This window comes from Chiloscyllium plagiosum, unplaced genomic scaffold (genome assembly GCF_037043375.1).
Source record: "Chiloscyllium plagiosum isolate Xiang-an unplaced genomic scaffold, Cpla_swu_hap1 HiC_scaffold_21, whole genome shotgun sequence".
Lineage (NCBI taxonomy): Eukaryota > Metazoa > Chordata > Chondrichthyes > Orectolobiformes > Hemiscylliidae > Chiloscyllium > Chiloscyllium plagiosum.
The window spans coordinates 24,098,628-24,118,844 of NW_028270159.1; the positions used below are offsets into that span (position 1 = coordinate 24,098,628).

The 20,217-nt window shown below is 36.9% G+C and overlaps 1 protein-coding gene across 5 annotated transcripts in view; it reads left to right on the forward strand.

The window, feature by feature from the left end:
* mapkap1 (MAPK associated protein 1) overlaps positions 1-20,217 on the forward strand; it is a 331,754-nt gene that overhangs the window by 42,497 nt on the left and 269,040 nt on the right. For all 5 annotated transcript variants that reach the window (XM_087998418.1, XM_087998417.1, XM_087998416.1 and 2 more), the window contains 3 exons: positions 7,206-7,530; positions 8,975-9,064; positions 12,229-12,377. In XM_087998418.1, the coding sequence (XP_087854544.1) occupies positions 7,206-7,530; positions 8,975-9,064; positions 12,229-12,377 (564 nt within the window). The remainder of the gene's footprint in view (positions 1-7,205; positions 7,531-8,974; positions 9,065-12,228; positions 12,378-20,217) is intronic.

Genomic DNA, 20,217 nt, shown 5'->3' on the forward strand with positions numbered 1-20,217 from the left:
GAGAATTATCTGTACCTGTTTCCACCTAGAGTATTGTATTTTCTCTTTTATGTTGTGGTGAGCCTGCTGAATGTTATAAATTTTGTTTGCTTCGCTTTGATTCCACTGTCTTCTACTTTCCTCAGTTAGATAATCTCTGCCATCAATTTGCTTAGCTCATTTAAAGGGCTCCCAGTTCCCACTTTGGTAGAAGGATCTTTTACCCAAAACATTAACTGGTTTTTGGTTTTTGACACGTTTGACAAACTCTGTAATTCCATTATTTCCCGTTGTTATTTCTGAAGGCCTTAATCAAGGGAGCTCTGTACCCTTACATAAGACAAATCGATCCTATAATTGAAACTTCTAAGTCAATGCTCCTAAATCTTGAAAGATTTTGAAATGCACTTCACTCTTTCATATCCCTTCCTGATTGAAATATGTTAGCACTTCATTTATCTCTTGTTCAAATGATCACTGTGTGTCATACCCATGCATATTTGAATTCTCTTGTGGATCACTTCTTATTGGTGGGCACAACAAACTTGCATATTAGTTTTCTCCTCTCAGTTCTTTGTTAGCCTCACATTACAGAGACTGATTGCATTATTCTTTGTGGTGTTTGTCTAAGATCTATTATTGGCAGAGACTGATCCAGGACTTCTCCTGCCACATAAGCTTGATCAATATCAAATTTCTATGATCTAGAATGGCAGTTCCTACTAAGTATGACAATACTGATTTGTGTCTCTGGTCCAATTATGGTCAATTTAGCCTCTTACATCCTCATTATCTCTGTTGAAGAGTGTGGCACTGGAAAAGCACAGCGGGTCAGGCAGCATCCGAGGAGCAGGAGAATCGATATTTCGGGCATAAGCCCTTCAATCAAGGCACATTTCTAATGAAGGGCTTATGTCTGAAGCTCTGTTCTCCTGCTCCTTAGATGCTGCCTGATCTGTTGTGCTTTTCCAGCGCTACAATTTTTGACTGATGTCCAGCATCTGCAGTCCTCACTTTCCCATTATTTCTGTCCCCAAATTCCTCATTTCTCTCCTCACTTATGTAGGCACCATGCCTTTCCTTCATGGCATGCCTTTGCTGATGTCAGTACTACTTGGCACCATCCAAACCATAGTTTCCATCATTTATAGTTTCCAGTTCTTACCATTCCTGTATATGAAGAACTTTTCTCACAATTCTTTTTGATCTTTTACTGACAACTTTAAATTCATGTCCCCTTCCTTTGGACTTGTTCTCAAAAGTTGTTCTTACCTGCTTGAAAAGCTTTGAATTTGAAAGATCTGGAAGAATCTATGAACTTATAATTATATTCCTAAAAGTGCCATGAAAACTCCAGCATTTTAAACAAAACCTTTTTAATTTTGTTTCCAATTAAGTTGTATTGCTCTTGGGACTGAATTGGCAGATAGTGTCGTCTGAAAAACCATACATCCACCTGTCACCAGTCTGGCCCTGTTTCAAGGACATACTGTTGTTTATTGGTAAATCTGTTCGATGAAGACCGTGTTTTGTATTTATCCTTCCTGTGCCTTCAGCTATCAAATTTCCTATCTTCTGCAATGTTGCCTCTAATCCAACTTTGCACTTCACCACCACTTTTTAAAACCCATCACTTTGATGTAGCTTCAATTTGTAATTTGTATTTGTCTCTGATTGGTACCCATTCAGTCGACTGAGTCTGAACCTTGTAATTTCTTTTTTTATATAAAGACTAAATGAATGTAAATTTGTTTTAACCCTTAATAGGATAGAAATAAAGTCATAACCACTTATATTTTAAGTTGTTCAATGCAACTTTCATAGTTAAAGAGTGGTACGAGTGTAATTTGACAATTACTTTGGATTTGTATGTCTATTATCCTTTTTCAGAGTTACATCATAAAACAACATTTACTAATATATTTCCATATGAAAACTTAATTATTGAATACAGGGTTCATGATTGGAAAGGTTGCTTAATGTGCATTCTTTCTTTCTTTTTTATTTCAGTTGAGAAAGAGAGAGTTCTAGTTGGTTATCTATGCACCTTTGGTTGAGAAGGATAAATCAAACCCTTGCTCCCACTTCTGATATTATATAGTGAAGTTTGCATGTCGGCATCTAATGAGACGAGGCTAAATTGACTATAATTGGACCAGAGGGGCACAAATCAGTATTGTCACACTTAGTAGGAACTGCCATTCTGGATCATAGAAATTGTACCTGTCTTGGGTGGCAATCATCATTGAATGACTTGCTGACACTTAAATTCCAAGCTTACAGTAGAATTATAGCATGGGAAGGTACTGAAATTTAGTTTAACTAGTAATTCTACCCCAAAAGAATCAATACCTTCAGAGGAGGGTGGTAGAAATTGTGCAGCAATAGAGTGCAGTAATTTTCTTTTAATTTCTCATGAGCTATTAGCTGGGCTACAATTATAAAATTGAATCACTGCAAAGAAATTTTTTTACTAACCTTGTATGAGCTCATAGGTTTATTGTATATGAATTGACTTTAAATATGGAAAAATATATTATTGCAGTTATAAAGTCATACAGCATGGAAGCAGACCATTCAATGCAACTAGTCCACACCAACTATGTTCAACTAGTCTTTGCTGACCATGTTTCCAAGCTAAACTTGCCTTTGTTTGGCCCATATCCCTCCAAACATTTCCTATTCATGTACTCACCCAAATGTCTTTTAAATATTGTAACCTGCATTCACCATTTTCTCTGGCAGTTCATTCCACACATGAACCACTCTCTTGCTCTTATTTTAAAAACATGCCCAATAGTTTTAAACTCCCTATCCTAGGGAAAAGACCCTTGGCGACTCACTTTATTTATGCCCCTCGTGTTTTTATAAATCTCTACAAAGTCACCACTCAACCTTCTGCTCTCAAGTCAAAAAAGTCCCAACCTATTTTTATAACTCGCCCTCCATTCCTGGCAACATCCCGATTAAATCTTTTCTGAGCCCACTCCAATTTAATAATATCCTTCCTATAGTGAGGCGACCAGAACTGTACATAGTGCAGCTTCTTCTGGAGTACTAATATCCTATCCAACCTCAACATGACGTTCCAATTTCAGTACTCAAAGGTCTAAGCAATGAAGGAAAGCGTGCTAAATACTTTCTTAACCACCCTGTCTACATGTGATGCACATTTCAAAGAATTATGTGCCTGAACCCCAGGTGTCTCTATCATAATTTCTGTATGTCAAAATTCTTTCTTTACTTTCTCACCTGATTTTGCCTAAATAGACCTGGTAGGAGTTGAAGTCTAAAATTTTTAGAGTTTCTAAAATTCTTGGATGGAAAACTATTCAAACTATATACTTTGTGCACAGTGTGAATTTGTTATTTAGTACATTTACAATACTTAAGTATATTTAACTGCTGCATGGTACAATTCTGTGTCACTGGAGTTCTGTTCTTAGTACTGTAATGAATGAGCTTTTTTGCTTTCTGGCAAGGGAAGGAAAGGAAATTTTAAGTGTGCTGTGCTATAAATAGAATTGTATTAATTTAGTGTCACATTGGTTTTGCATTTAGTTTTTTTTCTTTTAAGAGCTCTGACTTCCTTCTGATATCCAGAGAGGGGAAATGGACTAGAATGAAAACACATTTTCAAAATGTGCTTGACCAAAAATACATCTTGCAAGTCTTCTGCAGCTGTATGGAAAATTTTGAATTTGCTCTTGTGCTATGTCTAGGTTAACTTTCAAATGAATATCTATTTTGATCTGAATGTGACTTGCAGATTTTCCAACATTAAAGTTGACAAAAAAAGTTAAGAATGGTAGACTTTGTCATCTGACAGTTGGCCATATGGGAGATCATAGCATCCTCCCTTATTCAACGTTCTGCCATAATGAGCTTGTGTCACCTTGGGTTGCTAATATGGATGGAACTTCTCCAACCCTTTTCATTTAGCTTATACTAAGGTGATACTCAATGAGAAAGTGAGGGCTGCAGATGCTGAAGATCAGAATCGAGAGAGTGATGCGAGAAAAACACAGCAGGTCTGGCAGCATCTGAGGAGCATGGAAATCGATGTTTTGGGCATAAGCCCTTCATGAGGATTGAGGGTTGCAGGCTGAGAGATAAATAGGAGAGGGGTGTGGCTGGGGGTGGGGGGTGCCGGGAGGGGGGAGGGGAGAGGGAGGGGAAGATGGCTGAGAATGCAATAGGTAGATGAAGGTGGGCGAGAATGTGATAGGTTGGAGAGGAGAGTGGAGCGGATAGATGGGAAAGACGATGGACAGGTCAAGAGCCGTGGCTGAATACTTCAACTACCCCTCACACTCCAAGGATATGCAGGTCCTGAGCCGCCTCCATCGCTAACACCTGGAAGAAGAACCCCTCATCTTCTGTTTTGGGACCCTGCAACCACTCAGGATTAATGTAGATTTCACCAGTTTCCTCATTTCCCCTCCTTCCACCTGACCCCAGTCCCAAGCCTCCAGCTCGGCAACGCCCTCTTGACCTGTCCATTGTCTTTCCCTGCTTTCTGCTCCACCTACCTCGCTGACGTATCACCTTCTCCTCCGCTTTCATCGACCTATTGCATTCTCAGCCACCTTCCCCCTAGCCACCCCCCCACCCCCCTCCTATTTATCTTTCAGCTCCCCCGGCCAACAAGCTTCCTTCCTGATGAAGGGCTTATGCCCGAAATATCAATTCTCCTGTTCCTCAGATGCTGCCTGACCTGCTGTGCTTTGCCAGCACCATACTCTTGACTGTGATACTCAGTTGAAACTGTCTTTCTTTGATGGGCTGGTAGATATTGTGGTAACAATAGATTTTTGGTGTTGTCCCATATAGCTGAATTGACATTTTTCTCGCTGCCCTATCAGAAAATGGCAGATGAGCACTTTCTTCTTGATTTGAGAATTCTTCAGTGTTCAAACATTAAAACTTCGAGGATGTCTTAATCTGAGTGGATTGAGTGAAGCCAGTAGATATGTTGTATTCAGACATCCAGAAGGTGTCCAACAAGGTACCTTGGTGTTAGAGGTAGTATATTGGCACGGATAGAGAATTGGCTAATGGACATGAAACAGTGAGTGAGGATAAGGGGATCCTTTTCAGGTTGGTGACCAATGACCATTGGAGTTTCTCAGGTATCAGCGTGGAGACCACAACTGTTTGCAATAATTATTCATGACTTGGAGGAAGGAAGTGAATGTATTGTAGCCAAGTTTCCAAATGACACATAAGTAAGTGGAAAGGCAGGTTGGGAGAGGGATACAAAAGTTTAGAGAGGGGGATTGATAAGTAATTTGGCAAAAAGTTGGTAAATAGAATATCATGTGGGAAAATGTGAAGGTATTCATTTTGGAAGAGGGAACAAAAGGACAGTAATATTTAAATGGAGAAAAACTGCAATGTAAAAGGACTTGGTTGTACTTGAACATGAAACACAGAAAGCTGGTGTTGCAAGTAATCAGAAAGGCTAATGGAATGTTGGCCTTGATTTCAAAGAGTGTAAGAGTGAGGAAATCTTACTGCACCTGTATAAGATGCTGGTGAGACCATATCTGGAGTATCGTGAACAATTTTGGTCTTTTTATTTAAGTAAAGATATACTTTTAATTGGAGGCAGTTCAGAGAAGGTTTGCTTGGTTGATTCCTGGTTTGGAGGGATTGTCTTTTGTTCGAAGGTTAAATAGGTTGGCACTGTACTCATTGGAGTTTAAAAGAATGAAAGGTGATCACATTGAAATATAGTATTACTGAGGTCTTAACAAGAAAACTGCTGAGAGGATCTTTCCTCTTGTGGGAGGGTCTATGATAAGAGGGCATAGTTTCAGAATAAAGCCTAGGATTAAGAACAATTTCTTCTGAGGTTTGAGAATGTTTGAAACTCCTTGCCACAGAGAGCTGTAGGGGTAGAGTTATTGTGCGCATTTAAGGCCGAGATAGATTGTTAATCAGTAGAGGAATCAAGTAAATGGGGAAACAGACAAATGGGCATAAGGAAAGTTGAATCAGCCATGGTCCTTTGGAATGGCAGAGCAGACTTGAGCTGAATGGCCTTTTTCCTGTTCCTATTTCTTATGGCCTTGTGGAAGGTAGGACTTGGCATGAGGAGCTAACTTTTCTTTCTTTTTGTAGCTGTGATATTTGATCTCAAAACGGAAAGTTTCATTATCTGTCAAGTGAGTTTATTTTGTACTTCATGGGGCCACTTTTAACACAAGACAGTTGTGCTCCAAGTCAAGGGAAGGAAATAACTCAGCCCGATCAATGACTTACTGTGAATATGAGATTCACCATTTTCAGATGAATGTCAATCCATTTTGTTTGCTTCCAGAGTACAATTTGTTTAGTTTGTCTTTGAGTTGAATTGAAACATAAGGTGAAATGGTCTATCAAGGGGAGTTTAAAGCGGGTAAAAGTGAATCGGCTATAAGATGTACCCCTCCCTGAAGTTTCTTTCTCGTACTCTTGTTGGAAAGCAAGCTTGGATGGAATGCATTAGGGGCAACTGATCCACCCTTGCTCAAAGTTGAATTTCACTCTATATATTTCCAGCAGTTGTGGGAGAGAGATGTTCGTTGTACTATCCAGTTCCTCAAGTTGAATTTGTGCATTCTGAAGGTCAGAAACTACACACTTTGCTTTTCTTTCTTTGTAATGAAGTATATTGCATTTGGAATGAAGTATTGCTTTGTGTTGAGGCTGAATCAGATAGTGTGGACACAATTAAAAGGAGAATTAATGTGTACATGAGGGCGAAGGCATATTGAATAAGGTGGAAAAAGATTGCTAGTGTGGTCGGAGTATTGTGTAGCATATAACATCACAAAGACCATTTAGGGTGAATGGCATATTTTGATTCCATGCACATAAACCTGCTTTTTTCATATTAGGGCATGATGGCAGTACTCAAACTTATTTTATGATGTATAAATTGGTTTGTGTCTTTCATAAATTGCAAGTCCCTGTAACTTTATCTCAAAACTTGTATGAATTTTATGATGTTTAAAGTTAATAACATTAAACTATACAGTGTAGTGAATACCTGTAAAGATCTATTGTGTAAAATTTGTGTTGAATATTTTACGAATGAAATTTTAAATTGTATTTGGAGGTAGTGTCAACCTGCTTATCAGTTAAATGGGGAAAATTAATTTTTATGACAGTTTTTGTTTTATCATTTATAATTATGCTTTGTGAATTTATTATATTGATTTTGAATGTTTTACTTTCAGCTCAGCATTCAGGATGTAACATGGAAAAGAGGAAATAATTTTCAAAGAAGCGGCTTCATCAAAAGCATGGCCTTTTTAGACAACCCTGCTATTATCCTGGCCCATATTCGTCAGTCACATGTTACGAGTGATGACACAGGGATGTGTGAGATGGTTCTTATTGACCACGATGTTGACCTGGAGAAATTGTATGCTCCTATATCGAGCAGCATCAGGACAAATGTACAGGGGGAAGGGAATGCTGAGACTCAGGGTTATGACTACTCGCAATCAGTTGACATTACCTCAAGCTGGGATTTTGGTATTCGGAGACGATCAAACACAGGTAAAACCTAAATACATCTTGGGTGAGTAAGAAGTGTTACTAGTGTAATCTATTGATGAGTTATCTCCATAAAACCTGAGCATTTTTTTTGTTTTATTTTTGTAGGTGAAAATGATTTTAAATTGAGTTTTTTTAAAAAAAAAGTCTATGAAATGGCAAATGATGCTGTTTATTATTACAGGATCAATCTTTTGGAGAACATATTCAGAGTAAAGATTTAAAATAATAAAAGTACTGGCATTTTTGTATAACTGTGAATTGAGAGTCATTAGTGTTTAAATGGAGAGACTTTTACTTATGAGCATAGGCTTTCTGCCACCTCATACCTCCAGATCACAAGGAATCACTAAAAAGAAATGACTGATGCAATTAAAGTAAGCACTTCACTATTTTCTTGCAAGGTTCTGACATTCTTGAATAGCAAGGAATTTCTTTAACTGGCTTTTCCACTCCCTGCTTACATACATTCAATAATATTCTGTGGCAAATCATATATTTGTACACCTTTTACCCACATGACATAGGATGTACTGAAATATTGAGACTGTGAAATTTTCTGTCGACCTTTAGTCCTATTCTGTAATTGGTGAAATTCCATTTAACATCCCAACTGCATGAAATTTGCTGAAGTGACATCTTCAAACAAATGGTTTTTGAAAAAGTTATGGCAAACTTCAGATACATATTTTTGTCTATTGTGTTAGATGTGAAGGTTAACCACCTAATTTAATACTTGACCCTCAAGCTGTCCAATTAAACAGTGCAGTTCAGTGTACTACTGAATGCATCTAATTTATTGGAAGCTTATTGACACATTTCCCTCTATAAATCTATCTCAGAAAAAATATTAATTAGTGATTCATTGAAGTACTGAAATTGCACTCCTTACAATCCCAGAATTTCAACATAATTTGCTGTACATTTTTGCTTTTAACTTTGTTCAAGATATACAGTTCCTTGGTATTTTAATCTGATTTTGTTAAACAAAATTGTGAACTTTGAAATTTATTTGACTACTTTTGAGTTTAAAAAATCCCAGGTCATTTTATTCGTTGTAATCCGATAGTCAATCGACATTTACTAACCATTAACATTTCTGGAAGAAACATTATTAATGATTTATGGTTGCAAACTGGCTTATTAATCACACATGTTTTTACATTCTAATATTCTGTGCACTGTTGAAATTCTTTATGAGCTCTATTAATGTTTTATGTCTTTTAAATTCAATTATTAATCATGAACACTTTTAGAATTTTGTTGGTATTTGTATAGCTGCAGTGTCATCTTTGAAAATTTATGAACGTTTGACATAGTTATAATACAATATAAAATACCCATTTAAAATGTGTAAATGTATTTCATTATGGCACTTTTATTGCTGACTTCCCTAGACGATGATTTTTTTGTTTTTAGTTTTTCTTTCTCTCCCTTCTCTTTGCAGCTCAAAGGCTTGAACGGTTAAGAAAAGAACGACAAAATCAAATTAAATGTAAAAATGTTCAGTGGAAAGAAAGGAATGCAATACACTCAGGTAAAGCATAATAAAGCATGTTTTCTATGGTGTTTGAGCAGTATATTATTTAGTTCCATTTAAAAAAGCTTTGTCCAGAAATGATTTTCAATATTGCAGAAACAGTAGTCTGAGCAGTACCATTGTACTTCAGAAACCGCATCCAATTGTGAATTCTTACAACAAAACCTAATGACAAATACACTCAGCACATTAGAATACTAAGCTAAGGGCTAGATCTATTTGAAGTCACTGTTAAAGCTTAAATCTAGGTTGACATGGTTAACATAAACATTTCTCAATTATTGCAAAATCTTTGCAAAAGGCATAAATAATTTGATTCCTGATGAAGGACTTGTGCCCGAAACGTCGATTCTCCTGCTCCTCAGATACTGCCTGACCTGCTGTGCTTTGCCAGCACCACACTCTTGATCCTGATCTCCAGCATCTGCAGTCCTCACTTTCTTCTAATAAATAATTTGAAACCTGTTCTGTTTGGGATACCATGAACCCAGTGTTCAATATAAATATACAATGTAGATATTGACTTAGTGCATGAATGCAGAAGCGTTGCACTGTTGATTGTTGTAATGTATTAGTTGTTGAGGCAAAGCAAGATTTCAGTGTCTCCCCTCTCGGTCATTGCTGTACAAATGAAAGCAGTTCCAAAGCAAGCTTGTGAAGAGAAGTGCAGTTTGGGTTTGATGAGCTTGAAAAGGTTATATATTTTTTGTAGAAGGGGGGAAATATTGTTCCATTGCTAATATAAAATATTAAGTTAACTTTAAATAAAAACTGAAAAGAACTGTGGATGCTGTAAATCAGAAACAAAAACAGCAGTTGATGGAAAAGCTCAGAAGGTGTGGCAGCATATATGACGAGAAACCAAAGTTAATTTTCTGGTCCGATGTCCCTTCCTCAGAACCGAGGTCATCAGACCCGAAATGTTAACTTTGTTTTCGTGTCATAGATGCTGCGAGACATTTTGAACTTTTCCAGCAACTTCTGTTTTTGTTTCTGAATAAGTTAACTTTTCTGATCTGGACCACTGATATTACCCAGCACCAAAAGAACAATCACTGATCTTATCTTTGTTTTACATTTCAGGTGTAACATGGTCCTGTCTTTACAAATTCACCATATTTTAAATTATGTTGAATTACATCAGCACATTACACAGATATGATAAATCTTCATTAACTTTTGTTAATGTTCTCCCTCTTTAAATAATAGTTTTCCCCAGGTACTTAGCACAATATGATATTTTGTTTAATGTAAAATGTGATTGCAGGAGAGAATACGCAAGATTTGAAATAGGAAAATTGGAACACTTGCGACACTTGCCCCATCCCCTTCAAGTTGAGATGGAATTGTTCCCAATAAAACTAATACTAAAATTAATTTGATTCTAAATTCAGCATTTTTGGAATACGTCTTGAGTATGAAAGGATTTGAAGGTTTTGTGCAGATTTTTGTTTTTTAAGTATTGACAACAGTTATTTTGGATTTATGAAAGTGCAGACAAACATGGGTACCATATATGATTTTAGAAGCAGGTGGAAGCCATTTGGCCCATAGAGCTTGCTCTGCCACTCATGGCTAATCTGATTATGGCCACAACTCCACTGTCTTGTGCCCTTTGATTCCCTTATTAATCAAGAATCTAAGTACTTCGGTGTTTTAAAAAAATCACTGACAGCCTCAACTGTTTTCACAAGGAGAGAATTCTAGGTTTGTGACCCTCCAAGAAAGCATTTTTCCTCATCTCTGTCTTAAATGGGCGATTCTTAATTTTTAAACTGTGTCCTCTAGTTCTGCACTCTCTCACAAGGAAAATCATCCATACTGTCAAGTCCCCTCTTAAGATATTTTGTATTTCAATAAGATCACCTCTCATTTCTCCTGCACCAAATGCTGCGCCAAGCATTAAACTCTGTAATCTTATTTGTTTTATGCCAAGTTGCATATTACTGAGTTAATAAACCACAGATGTTACTTTTGAAGGTTTGCTTTTTAATTGGGCCCCAACTGTTCAGGCTCCCTAATCAGAACCTCATCTTGTCTTAACAATGGTTTTGGTACTCAAATTGACCATGTCAACTTGGGTGCTCCTTGTCTCATTGCATGTTCCTCTGCAGCTCAAAGCAGATGGCCTAAACCTTGGCATTGCATAAGCAATGGTACTTTATGGACTTTCACTTTCAGATGCAGAAATTGTCTGTTCCTCCTAATTATTACTGTCCCCTACTGCCACTGCATTATTAAACCCCTTTGCTTGAATTGCTTCCTCTATCTCAAATTGCTCATCCACCCTGTTGCATCTTCGGGAATTGTGAATCTGTGAGTGACACCTTTTAAAATGAAGCTGCTGATGATTGAATAATGGTTTAATCTATCGCTTACAGTTGATGTTTGATATGGAACAGGATAAATTTCAGCTTTTTCTACATTATAAATTTTACTTTGTGATTATTTACCTCTTTCCTGAAGTAAGTTGAAGTGGAGGGGAAGAGAGTCTGATTAAACACATTATAACTGCCTTTTTCTAATGTATGTACACTGAATAATTTTGAAGTGGACCATGACTGAACTTATTTTGTTATATATCAAATTAATGGTAACTGTGACTGTGAATTAATTGATATTCCATTAATGTCAGGAATTCACCACAGTAATTGTTGGTTGAAGTGACTCAAAATTAAGAACAATGTTTTCATGTAGCTTCCTATTTTAAAGAACATTTATGTTTTATTAATGCATTGATAGCATATTTAACAACATACAAAAATGAGTCTTGCACATAACCTTTTTTTACCTTGTTTATTTGATGGGACTTGCCTTCCAAGCCCATAAACCTTAATAACTTCAGGGCCTAGATCTGAGATAAGCGTAAAGTTTCTGTCCCAAAAACCTGAACCAGGTTCCAGGTGGGGATGAATATTTTAATAAGGCTCTTTGTGCTAGCGCAACTTTAAGCCAATATCTTTCAAGGAAGTAAATGTTTTACTGATTTACATGGTGTCTAAAAGCAATAATACATGAGTTATGTACAACACTTCCTTGAACACTAGAGAACAAGTGCTTTTAAACATGTGCACAATTTCTTTTAACTCCATGTGTAATTAACCATTAAATAATAAGTAGTATAACTGATATATCCAAACATACTTCCTCTCCAAATTCAGCTGAAGAATTAGGCTCCTTGTTTGAAAAGAAGGACTTCCGTGCAAAGCCACTGAATACTGGAAAACCGTCTACGCTTTCCATACGTCTTGAACAGTGTCCGCAGCAGCTGAACAACCCATTTAATGAGTATTCCAAATTTGACGGCAAGGTTGGTGCAGAAAAGATTTCACATGTTACACTGCATCTTGGTTAATAGACAGGCCCACTGGATCATAAGTAAAGCCACTTTGTAGTACCTAACAATCTAAATTTAATGATTTGGCAAGAAATTAGGTTGAGTTAACTGTATTTATAGGTTTAGGCAGCTGTTTGAAAATGGCAAGACCAGTCCAACATTATTTTTATTCTCTATTCATTTGGTCAATGGTCTGACTTGCACTTGACATTTCCTCTCTGCAGTGCAGTTGATTTGATGAATTCTCTGGGGAAGCTTTCCTCTGTTCATTCTTTCGTAAAACTATAATTGTATTTACAAGTTTGCTGAGGGTAGTTCATAGAAGAACTATTCAACTATTTAATTTAATATTATTGTGCGGTATAATTTTCTGTGCACTTTTCACTGAATGCAGACCCTAAGTTATATGTCAGTAATTTACAGCATTTTTTTAGTTTTCTATTAGTGTCTTTGCACTTTGTTTGAGTATTCACTTAATGAGATTTTTGTAGTCACAGTATTTAATGTTCAATGGGGATTGTTTAGAAAAATTTTACAGTTTGTATATACTTGTCCAAATATAATTTGACATGACGCATCGTTAGAACCAGAAGAGGATATTTTGCATTTGAGCTGTTTATTTCACTTGTAGAGTTGGCTTAAAGTAAGTTCAATTTAATGACAAAATTGATATTTTGTCAGTGTGTAATAGTCAATTTTCATAAGAGTAGGTTATAGAGAAGATTTTTTGAGTAAATCAGTTGTTTGTATATTTTTAACATCTTATATTACATCTTTTTAGAGTGGTGTTTGTTTCACTCCTATGCTTAGTGTCATGCAAAATTAGCTTACCTGTTTTTCTGTAGTTTCTGCTTAACTATCCTGTATTGTAAGTTTTTAAACAATGTTTGTACTTTCGATAAGGTCCAGATGTAGAGAAATGAAAGGTTAAATATTGTACTTTCATAAGAATAAAAATATGAATTTAAAAAGTGCTGCAAATACTCCACACCTGGCAGCATCTGTGGAGAAACAGAATTAATGTTTCAAGTTGAAATGACTTTTTCCAAAAGTTTAGCATATTAGATCTTTAAAAATTGAACATTAATTGGAAGCAGGCTATTTGGCCCATCGAATCCACAAAGATTCTTTGACGAGGAGCCAATCCAGACCCACCCCATCCCTGTGACCCTTCATTTCCCCTGGCTAATTAACGTAACCTGCACATCCCTGGACACTACTGGATAACTTAGCATTGTCAATCCACCTAAACTGCACATCTTTTGGACTGTGGGAGGAAACTAGAGCACCCAGTGGAAACCCATGCAAACAGTGGGAGAATGTGGAAACTCCACACAGCCAGTTGCACAGGATTGGAATTGAACATGGGTCTCCAGTGCTGTGAGGCAGCAGTGCTAGCTACTGTGTCTCCTGGATCTGGGCAAAGGAACTCGGACATTTTGTTGCTAATGACACCAAGGTAGGTAAGCGTTGAGGAAGCGGGAAAGCTGCAGAAGGACTTGGGCAGGTTACAAAAAAATAGCAGATGGGATACAATGTGGGAAAGTGTGAAGTTATGAGGTTTGGTGGGAAAAATGGAGGCATAAACAAATTTCTAATTGGGAAAGCCTTTGTACTGCTGAGTCTTTGATCAGACTGCTCCAAAGCAGAGCAGTTTTGGGCTCCATCTACGGAAGGATGTGCTTGGAGGGGCTCGAGAGGCAGCTTTACAAGAATGGTCCCTAGAATGAAGGGCTTGTTGTATGAGACATGGTTGAGGACTCTGGGTTTGAACTTGACGGAGCTTAGAAGGATAAGGGAGTCTAATTAAAATTACAGAATACTGAGAGGCCTGGATAATGTGGATATGGAGAACGAGTAGCAGAGAACAGGACCTCAGGAGGCAGCCTTCGTGAAGGGAGAACCCTTTAGAGGGTATACAAATAGGAAGGGTTTAATGGGATATGGGCCAAATGCTGTCAGGTAGCACTAGGGTTGATTGGGATGTCCGGTGAGGAGGAATTTAAACACTGGGTCAAAATCCTGGAGAACTGTGCCCCAAGGATTGCAAGGATAGTAATTGCTGGCTTGCATGACGTATGACATGTCCATGTGACATGTACAAATTGAAAAGCTGCATATTTGTGTTAATAATATGTTGTTAACTTCCTTGTTGATCTATTTGAACCATGTGATTTGCTTAACATTTTTTAAAAGAACAAATATGATACATTTATATAAAGGACAGAGTTGTCTTTATTGAACTTTTTACTATGGAACATTTTGTACAAAGTTGAGTTATGAAAATTTATGATTTCCTCCTCCACTAAACTACCTCATCCAATGGGGTGAAAGGCTGAAATCAATTAAACCATGAAAGTCTTGCCAAAGCAATTAAATATTTTGACATGGTAAATCTTAATTTATGGTGGACTTGCTTTGCAGTGTTTTACTTAATATTGTTAAATGCTGAAAGACCGATACATGTGTTTGTCATTAGAAGTTTTAAAGCTTGATTGGAATAAAAATGCATGAATTAAACTGTTATTGAAAATAAATTAGCTGTAATGAATGGTTTAAATTCCTTACCTAATCTTGTTCTTTAGTTGATAATTACAACAATATGAATTCATGTCTGTAATGCATTTTGGATTTATCAGTCACACAATAGTCTTTAAAAAAAATTATGATTTTTACCTATAGTTGTATCAAAAGTGAAAACTCTAAAAATGAAAAATTTAGGTCAGTGCTTTCTTATTGCTTTGTTGGAAATGTTGCACCCTCTCTTGGATCTCTAGTTTTGTAGAGATTTTAAAAAATATACATCTATCTAAAGAAAGAGGAGGAGGGTAACCTTAGAGGTTTATAAAATCATGAGGGGCATGGATAGGGAAAATAGGGATGCTCTTTTCCCCAAGGTGGGGGAATCCAAAACTAGAGGGCACATGTTTTAAGGTGAGAGGGGAAAGATTTTAAAGGGACCTCAAGGGCAACTTGTTTGTGCAAAGGGTGGTGCATGAAAGGAATGAGCTGCCAGAGGAAGTGGTGAAGACTGGTACAATTAAAACATCTAAAGGCATCTGGAAGGGTATATGAATAGGAAGGGTTGAGAGGGATATGAGTCACATGATGGCAAATGGGACTAGATTTATTTAGAAATCTGGTTGACATTGGAAGAGTTACACCAAAGGGTCTGTTTCCATACTGTATATCTCTATGTAACTCTTCTTAGGAAGACAGTTGTAGTAAGTGAGAAGGTGGTTATGACATTGGAGCAGGGCTTCCAAATTGTGGGTTGTGGCCCTCCAGTTGTCAGCTGAAATTTTAAGTTTGTAATATCCAAAGCAGCAATAGCTGCTTGTCCCCTTTAATACTTGCAATTTTTAAAATACTGGGTGTGGCTGAACCAGCTGATGCTTGAGGCTGACTACAATTCTGAAAAAAAAGATGAATGCTTTTATTAAACTCTGTCGGTTGGAGAGCTCCTCGTTCCCCTTCGCCCTTGTGGTGCAGGCTCCCCTTCCCAAAAAAAACAGGTTTGTGCTCACAGCAATTTTCAAGCACCAAAATGGTGAAGCATTAGTCAAGAAGATGTATTTAAGAGGCAACAGTCTCAAAATAGAAAAGTCAAGAGATTTGGCTGGTATACTTCCAAGCTTACTAATGGAACTAACCGTAATTTCAGAAGTGTTGAGCATAATCTTGCAATGCTTATTGGAGAAAGGCATTGTAACAGTGGATTAAAGATTCTACATGCGATGCTCCTTTTTTTTTAAAAAATGCAAAGAGGGAAATTCAGGAACTACAGAAGTCCAGCCTAAGATCAGTGGGGAAGCAATTGAAGGTAATATTCATGGACAAGGTTAATTTATATTTTGGAAAATGTAAATATGTAAATGTAAGTTATGTAAATAATAAACAAAGGTTAGTATGAATTTGCTGAAGGAATAATGTGTCTGACCAACATGATCTTGAGGTCAGCTTGATTGCTGGGTAAACAGACCCTGAAAGGCATTTGTCAAGATTAGAGTGGTGCTGGAAAAGCACAGCATATCAGGTAGCATCTGAGGAGCAGGAAAATCAACGTTTTGGGCAAAAGCCCTTCATCAGGAATGATTCCTGCATCAGCAGTCCTCACTTTCGCCTGAAAGGCATTTAACAAAGTATCATGTATTAAACTTGGTAACAAAATTGAAGCTCATGGAATTAAAGAGACAATAATAACATGAAAACCAGATTTGCTTAGGGTCAAAAAGCAATGATGTTTATTTACTTTTCAGATAGGGCTAACATATATGCTGTTGTTTGAAGGTATTGAGTATTGGGATCACAGTTTTGATGTGTATTTATTCAGCTGAATTTGTGTGAAAATGGCATAACCTTATTCTTTCCAGATGATATGAGTCTCAAATGCAGAAACCAGAAAATTAACATATTTCAGGATGGCATGGGTAAAATGATGAAATGGACACATGTGTGGCATATGAAATTTCGTGCAGATAAGTGGGATGTGTTGCATATTGTTGGGAAGAATGTGGAGAGAGCAATGACTTAGTTTAATCAAAACAAGAGTGCTTGCTGCTGACTGTGAAGAGAGCTGCTTGCAATGATCTGAACGATTTCTAATGTGAAATTTTGCTTCCCTGAAACTAAGGGAACATTTTAGCCTGTATTAGTCAGGCTGGCATTTAGGAAGCAGTTGACTGAATAGAAATATTCAAACACAGTCAAACTGGAAAGTTTTGAATGCCCTTAACATCACAAATTCAAATTTTTAATGAAATGAATGATCATTATACGATTAAGGTAAAGCTAAATTAAAGGTAAATAAGCTTCTATTAAAGAGGAATTTTACTGGAAGGTGTAGGAATTTTGTCATGATGGAGAAATTAGCTCAGTTTTTCAGGGCTAATTGGGGGTTGTAAAAGTAGTAACACGTTTGGTAGTATGCTGTCTGAAAAAGACAATGACATTTCAATCAGCAAGGTGTTACTTCATTTTTACAGAGCAAAATGTATTGACCAAGAGTGGAAATTCTTATTGGGTCAGTTGATTTCTATTGTTTGCAATGTGGCGTGTAACTGAACAATACACAGTGGAGAGGTGTGGAATTACTTGAAACTTCTGAAGTTCCGTATTATTCTGCGCTATGTGGATTCCAATAGTTTGTGTTTATTACAGTGAAATAGTGACATTGAATGCTGACAGTAATTCCCTCTGCAAATTCTGGGCCAATGTGAACTAATTAATGCAGTTTTAAGATTAGTGCAGAAATTGAGAGATTCCTTCCATATATATACACATCTTTGTAAGTGGCTGATCATGAAATTACGTTTTTATTTGTTATTTCTATTTTTTAAAAATCCAAATGTTGTAACGCCACGAAAGAAACTGAGTATTCATAAAACTGAAGTCACTGCAGATCCGAGGGATAACTTTTCAGAAGTTAAAGTCATAAAACTAAAGGAGATGGTAGCAATTGTTGGAGGTTCGTAATTGAAGCTCCAGAACATCTGTAAAGGAGTTGCTTGGGACAGCTTTCTTCAGCTGCTTCATCAATAATCTTCCTTCCGCTCCATCTTCAGGACAAAGTGAGGTGATTTATTGTATCCAGGCTTGAGTGGATGCATGAAAAATGGAAATTGAGCCAGACAATGGCCCTCTCCAGTAAGAAGTAATCTCACTATATCCACATCACATTTAGCGACATTATCATTGCTGCATTCTCCACCATCCATATCTGATGGGTCACCATTGACTAGATTTAGACAGCTGAATAAGTGGCCTTGCTACTAAGCTGGTCAAAGGCTGCATATTCATTGTGTGTCTCATGCATCCTTCAAAAAGTTTCATCTGCCGCCTACTGGAAACTGGATGAATGCATCTGCAATAGCACTGAAGTTCAATGTTATCCAGGACAAAGCAGGTCTCTTGATTGAAAAGCCGTCCAATCCCTCCATCACCAGTTCACTGAGGCGGCTGCAATGTGTACAGGATACCTTTCAGTAACTTGCAATGTCTAATTTGACTGCAACTCCCAGAAACCTGAAATGAAATCTAGAACTATTTGGAATCATCCTGTCTTGGGAAAATATAATTTGTCCTTTATCACTGCAGGTCCAAAGGCTTTAGGATTTGATTGCAACTGCATTTGTGCAATATCTTCAAAGGTGAACTGAGCACTTCAATATATTTGAGGGCAACTTGTATTGGGCAATAACAAATAGCTGGATAAACTCAGCAGTCTGGCAGCATTTATGGAGAGAAAGCAGAGTCAGCGTTTCAGGTCCAGTGATGACTACAGATTGGTTGCAGTTCCGAAGAAAGATCACTGGATCTGAAACATTGACTCTGCTTTTTCTCCACAGATGCTGCTGGACCTGCTGAGCTTCTCTAGCTGTTTCTGTTTTTTGTTTCAGATATTCAGCATCTGCATTTCTTTGCTTTTTGCTTAAGATTGGGTAGTAACTGCTTACAAGTAAAACCCAAGTCCCAGAATGAACAATAAATTGATCAACTTGATTATTTGTTTGCATCTTTTTAGAAACTTTACCCAGTATTACTAGCACTTATTTAAAATGTGAAAATACTTGATTAATTTAGTTCAAAATATGCCAAAAGGCTGAAGTACCTATAAGAAAAGCAAGTTCTCCATTGTGTTGAAACAATCAGCATTTTTCCTAATTCTTTTCGTTTTTGGCTTAAACATTGATTAGCAGTTAGAAACTGAGATTCTAGTTTTTACTGGTCATAATCCATTAACTTTTACTGAGAGATTTAAGACAAACTCCAAGATTGCTACTTTGGAGTTTGTTATTGTGAAAATTGTACATTTCCAGAAAAAAATGGTAGCTGCTGATGCTTTCTCTTGGATGCAAAATGTTGAAAATTTAAGTGTGTAATCAAGAAATTTGTATAGTGATAAAGAACTTCGTAGGAATGTTTGAATGGTTGAATTTTTTTTTGTCTTGACAGGGTGGATGCATGTTGAGACCATAAACTTTTTTTAAAAAAAGTTTCTTCTCATTTTTGGTTTGAACTTTGATCAGTATTTTGTTAAAAAAACAGGAGCAAAGCTATTGGACCCTGGTGACTAGATGTTTTGGCATTGAAATATTGCAATGCTTAGGGACTAGCAGCTGGTTGGATGTTGAATTGATCAATTAAGGGAGGATTGGTGTTGCCCAGCCAGTTACCGAGAATGTTGGGGTGGGGGTGTGGATGTGTGGGGAGGGAAGGGGAAGAAAAAGGACAGAATGAATTGGCACTGACTGGTTTTTGGGCAGGAGGCAGATTTTTTTTTATATAAGCTTCCAGATAGAGCTGTTTTTTGGTTTTGCTCTTTCTAATTATTCTCTAGTTGCTGATGTGTTAATGTTTGAGAGAAAAGAATCCCAGTGTGTAAGAATTAAGTAGGCCTTCCGAGGTCTGTGGAAGCTGTTTGCACTGACGAGTGACTTTGAAATTCAAGCATCCTATTCTATCCTCTGTGTCTGTAAAACCATGTGATTTCATGAAAGTCTGGTATTCATTGTTGAAGTGGTTTTTAACTGGCAATTTACAGTCCCTTTTATTTTGTTCTTTGATAGACACTGTTCAGGGTTAAGTTAATCAGTGTGAGAGTGGAGTTTATGATCAAAGAAAATTGAACTTGGAGATCATAGATATTCATTAGGTTGCTTTGTAGTTTATCTGTGTTCTGCTCAAGTTAGATTATTAATAATTTAATTTTTGTTTAAGTTATAAACTTGGTGTCTAAGATCTGTTATTTGTAATATCTTGGTGGGAACAATTGAGCAATTTTGTGGGTCATTGAATGTTTTAATTTCACTGT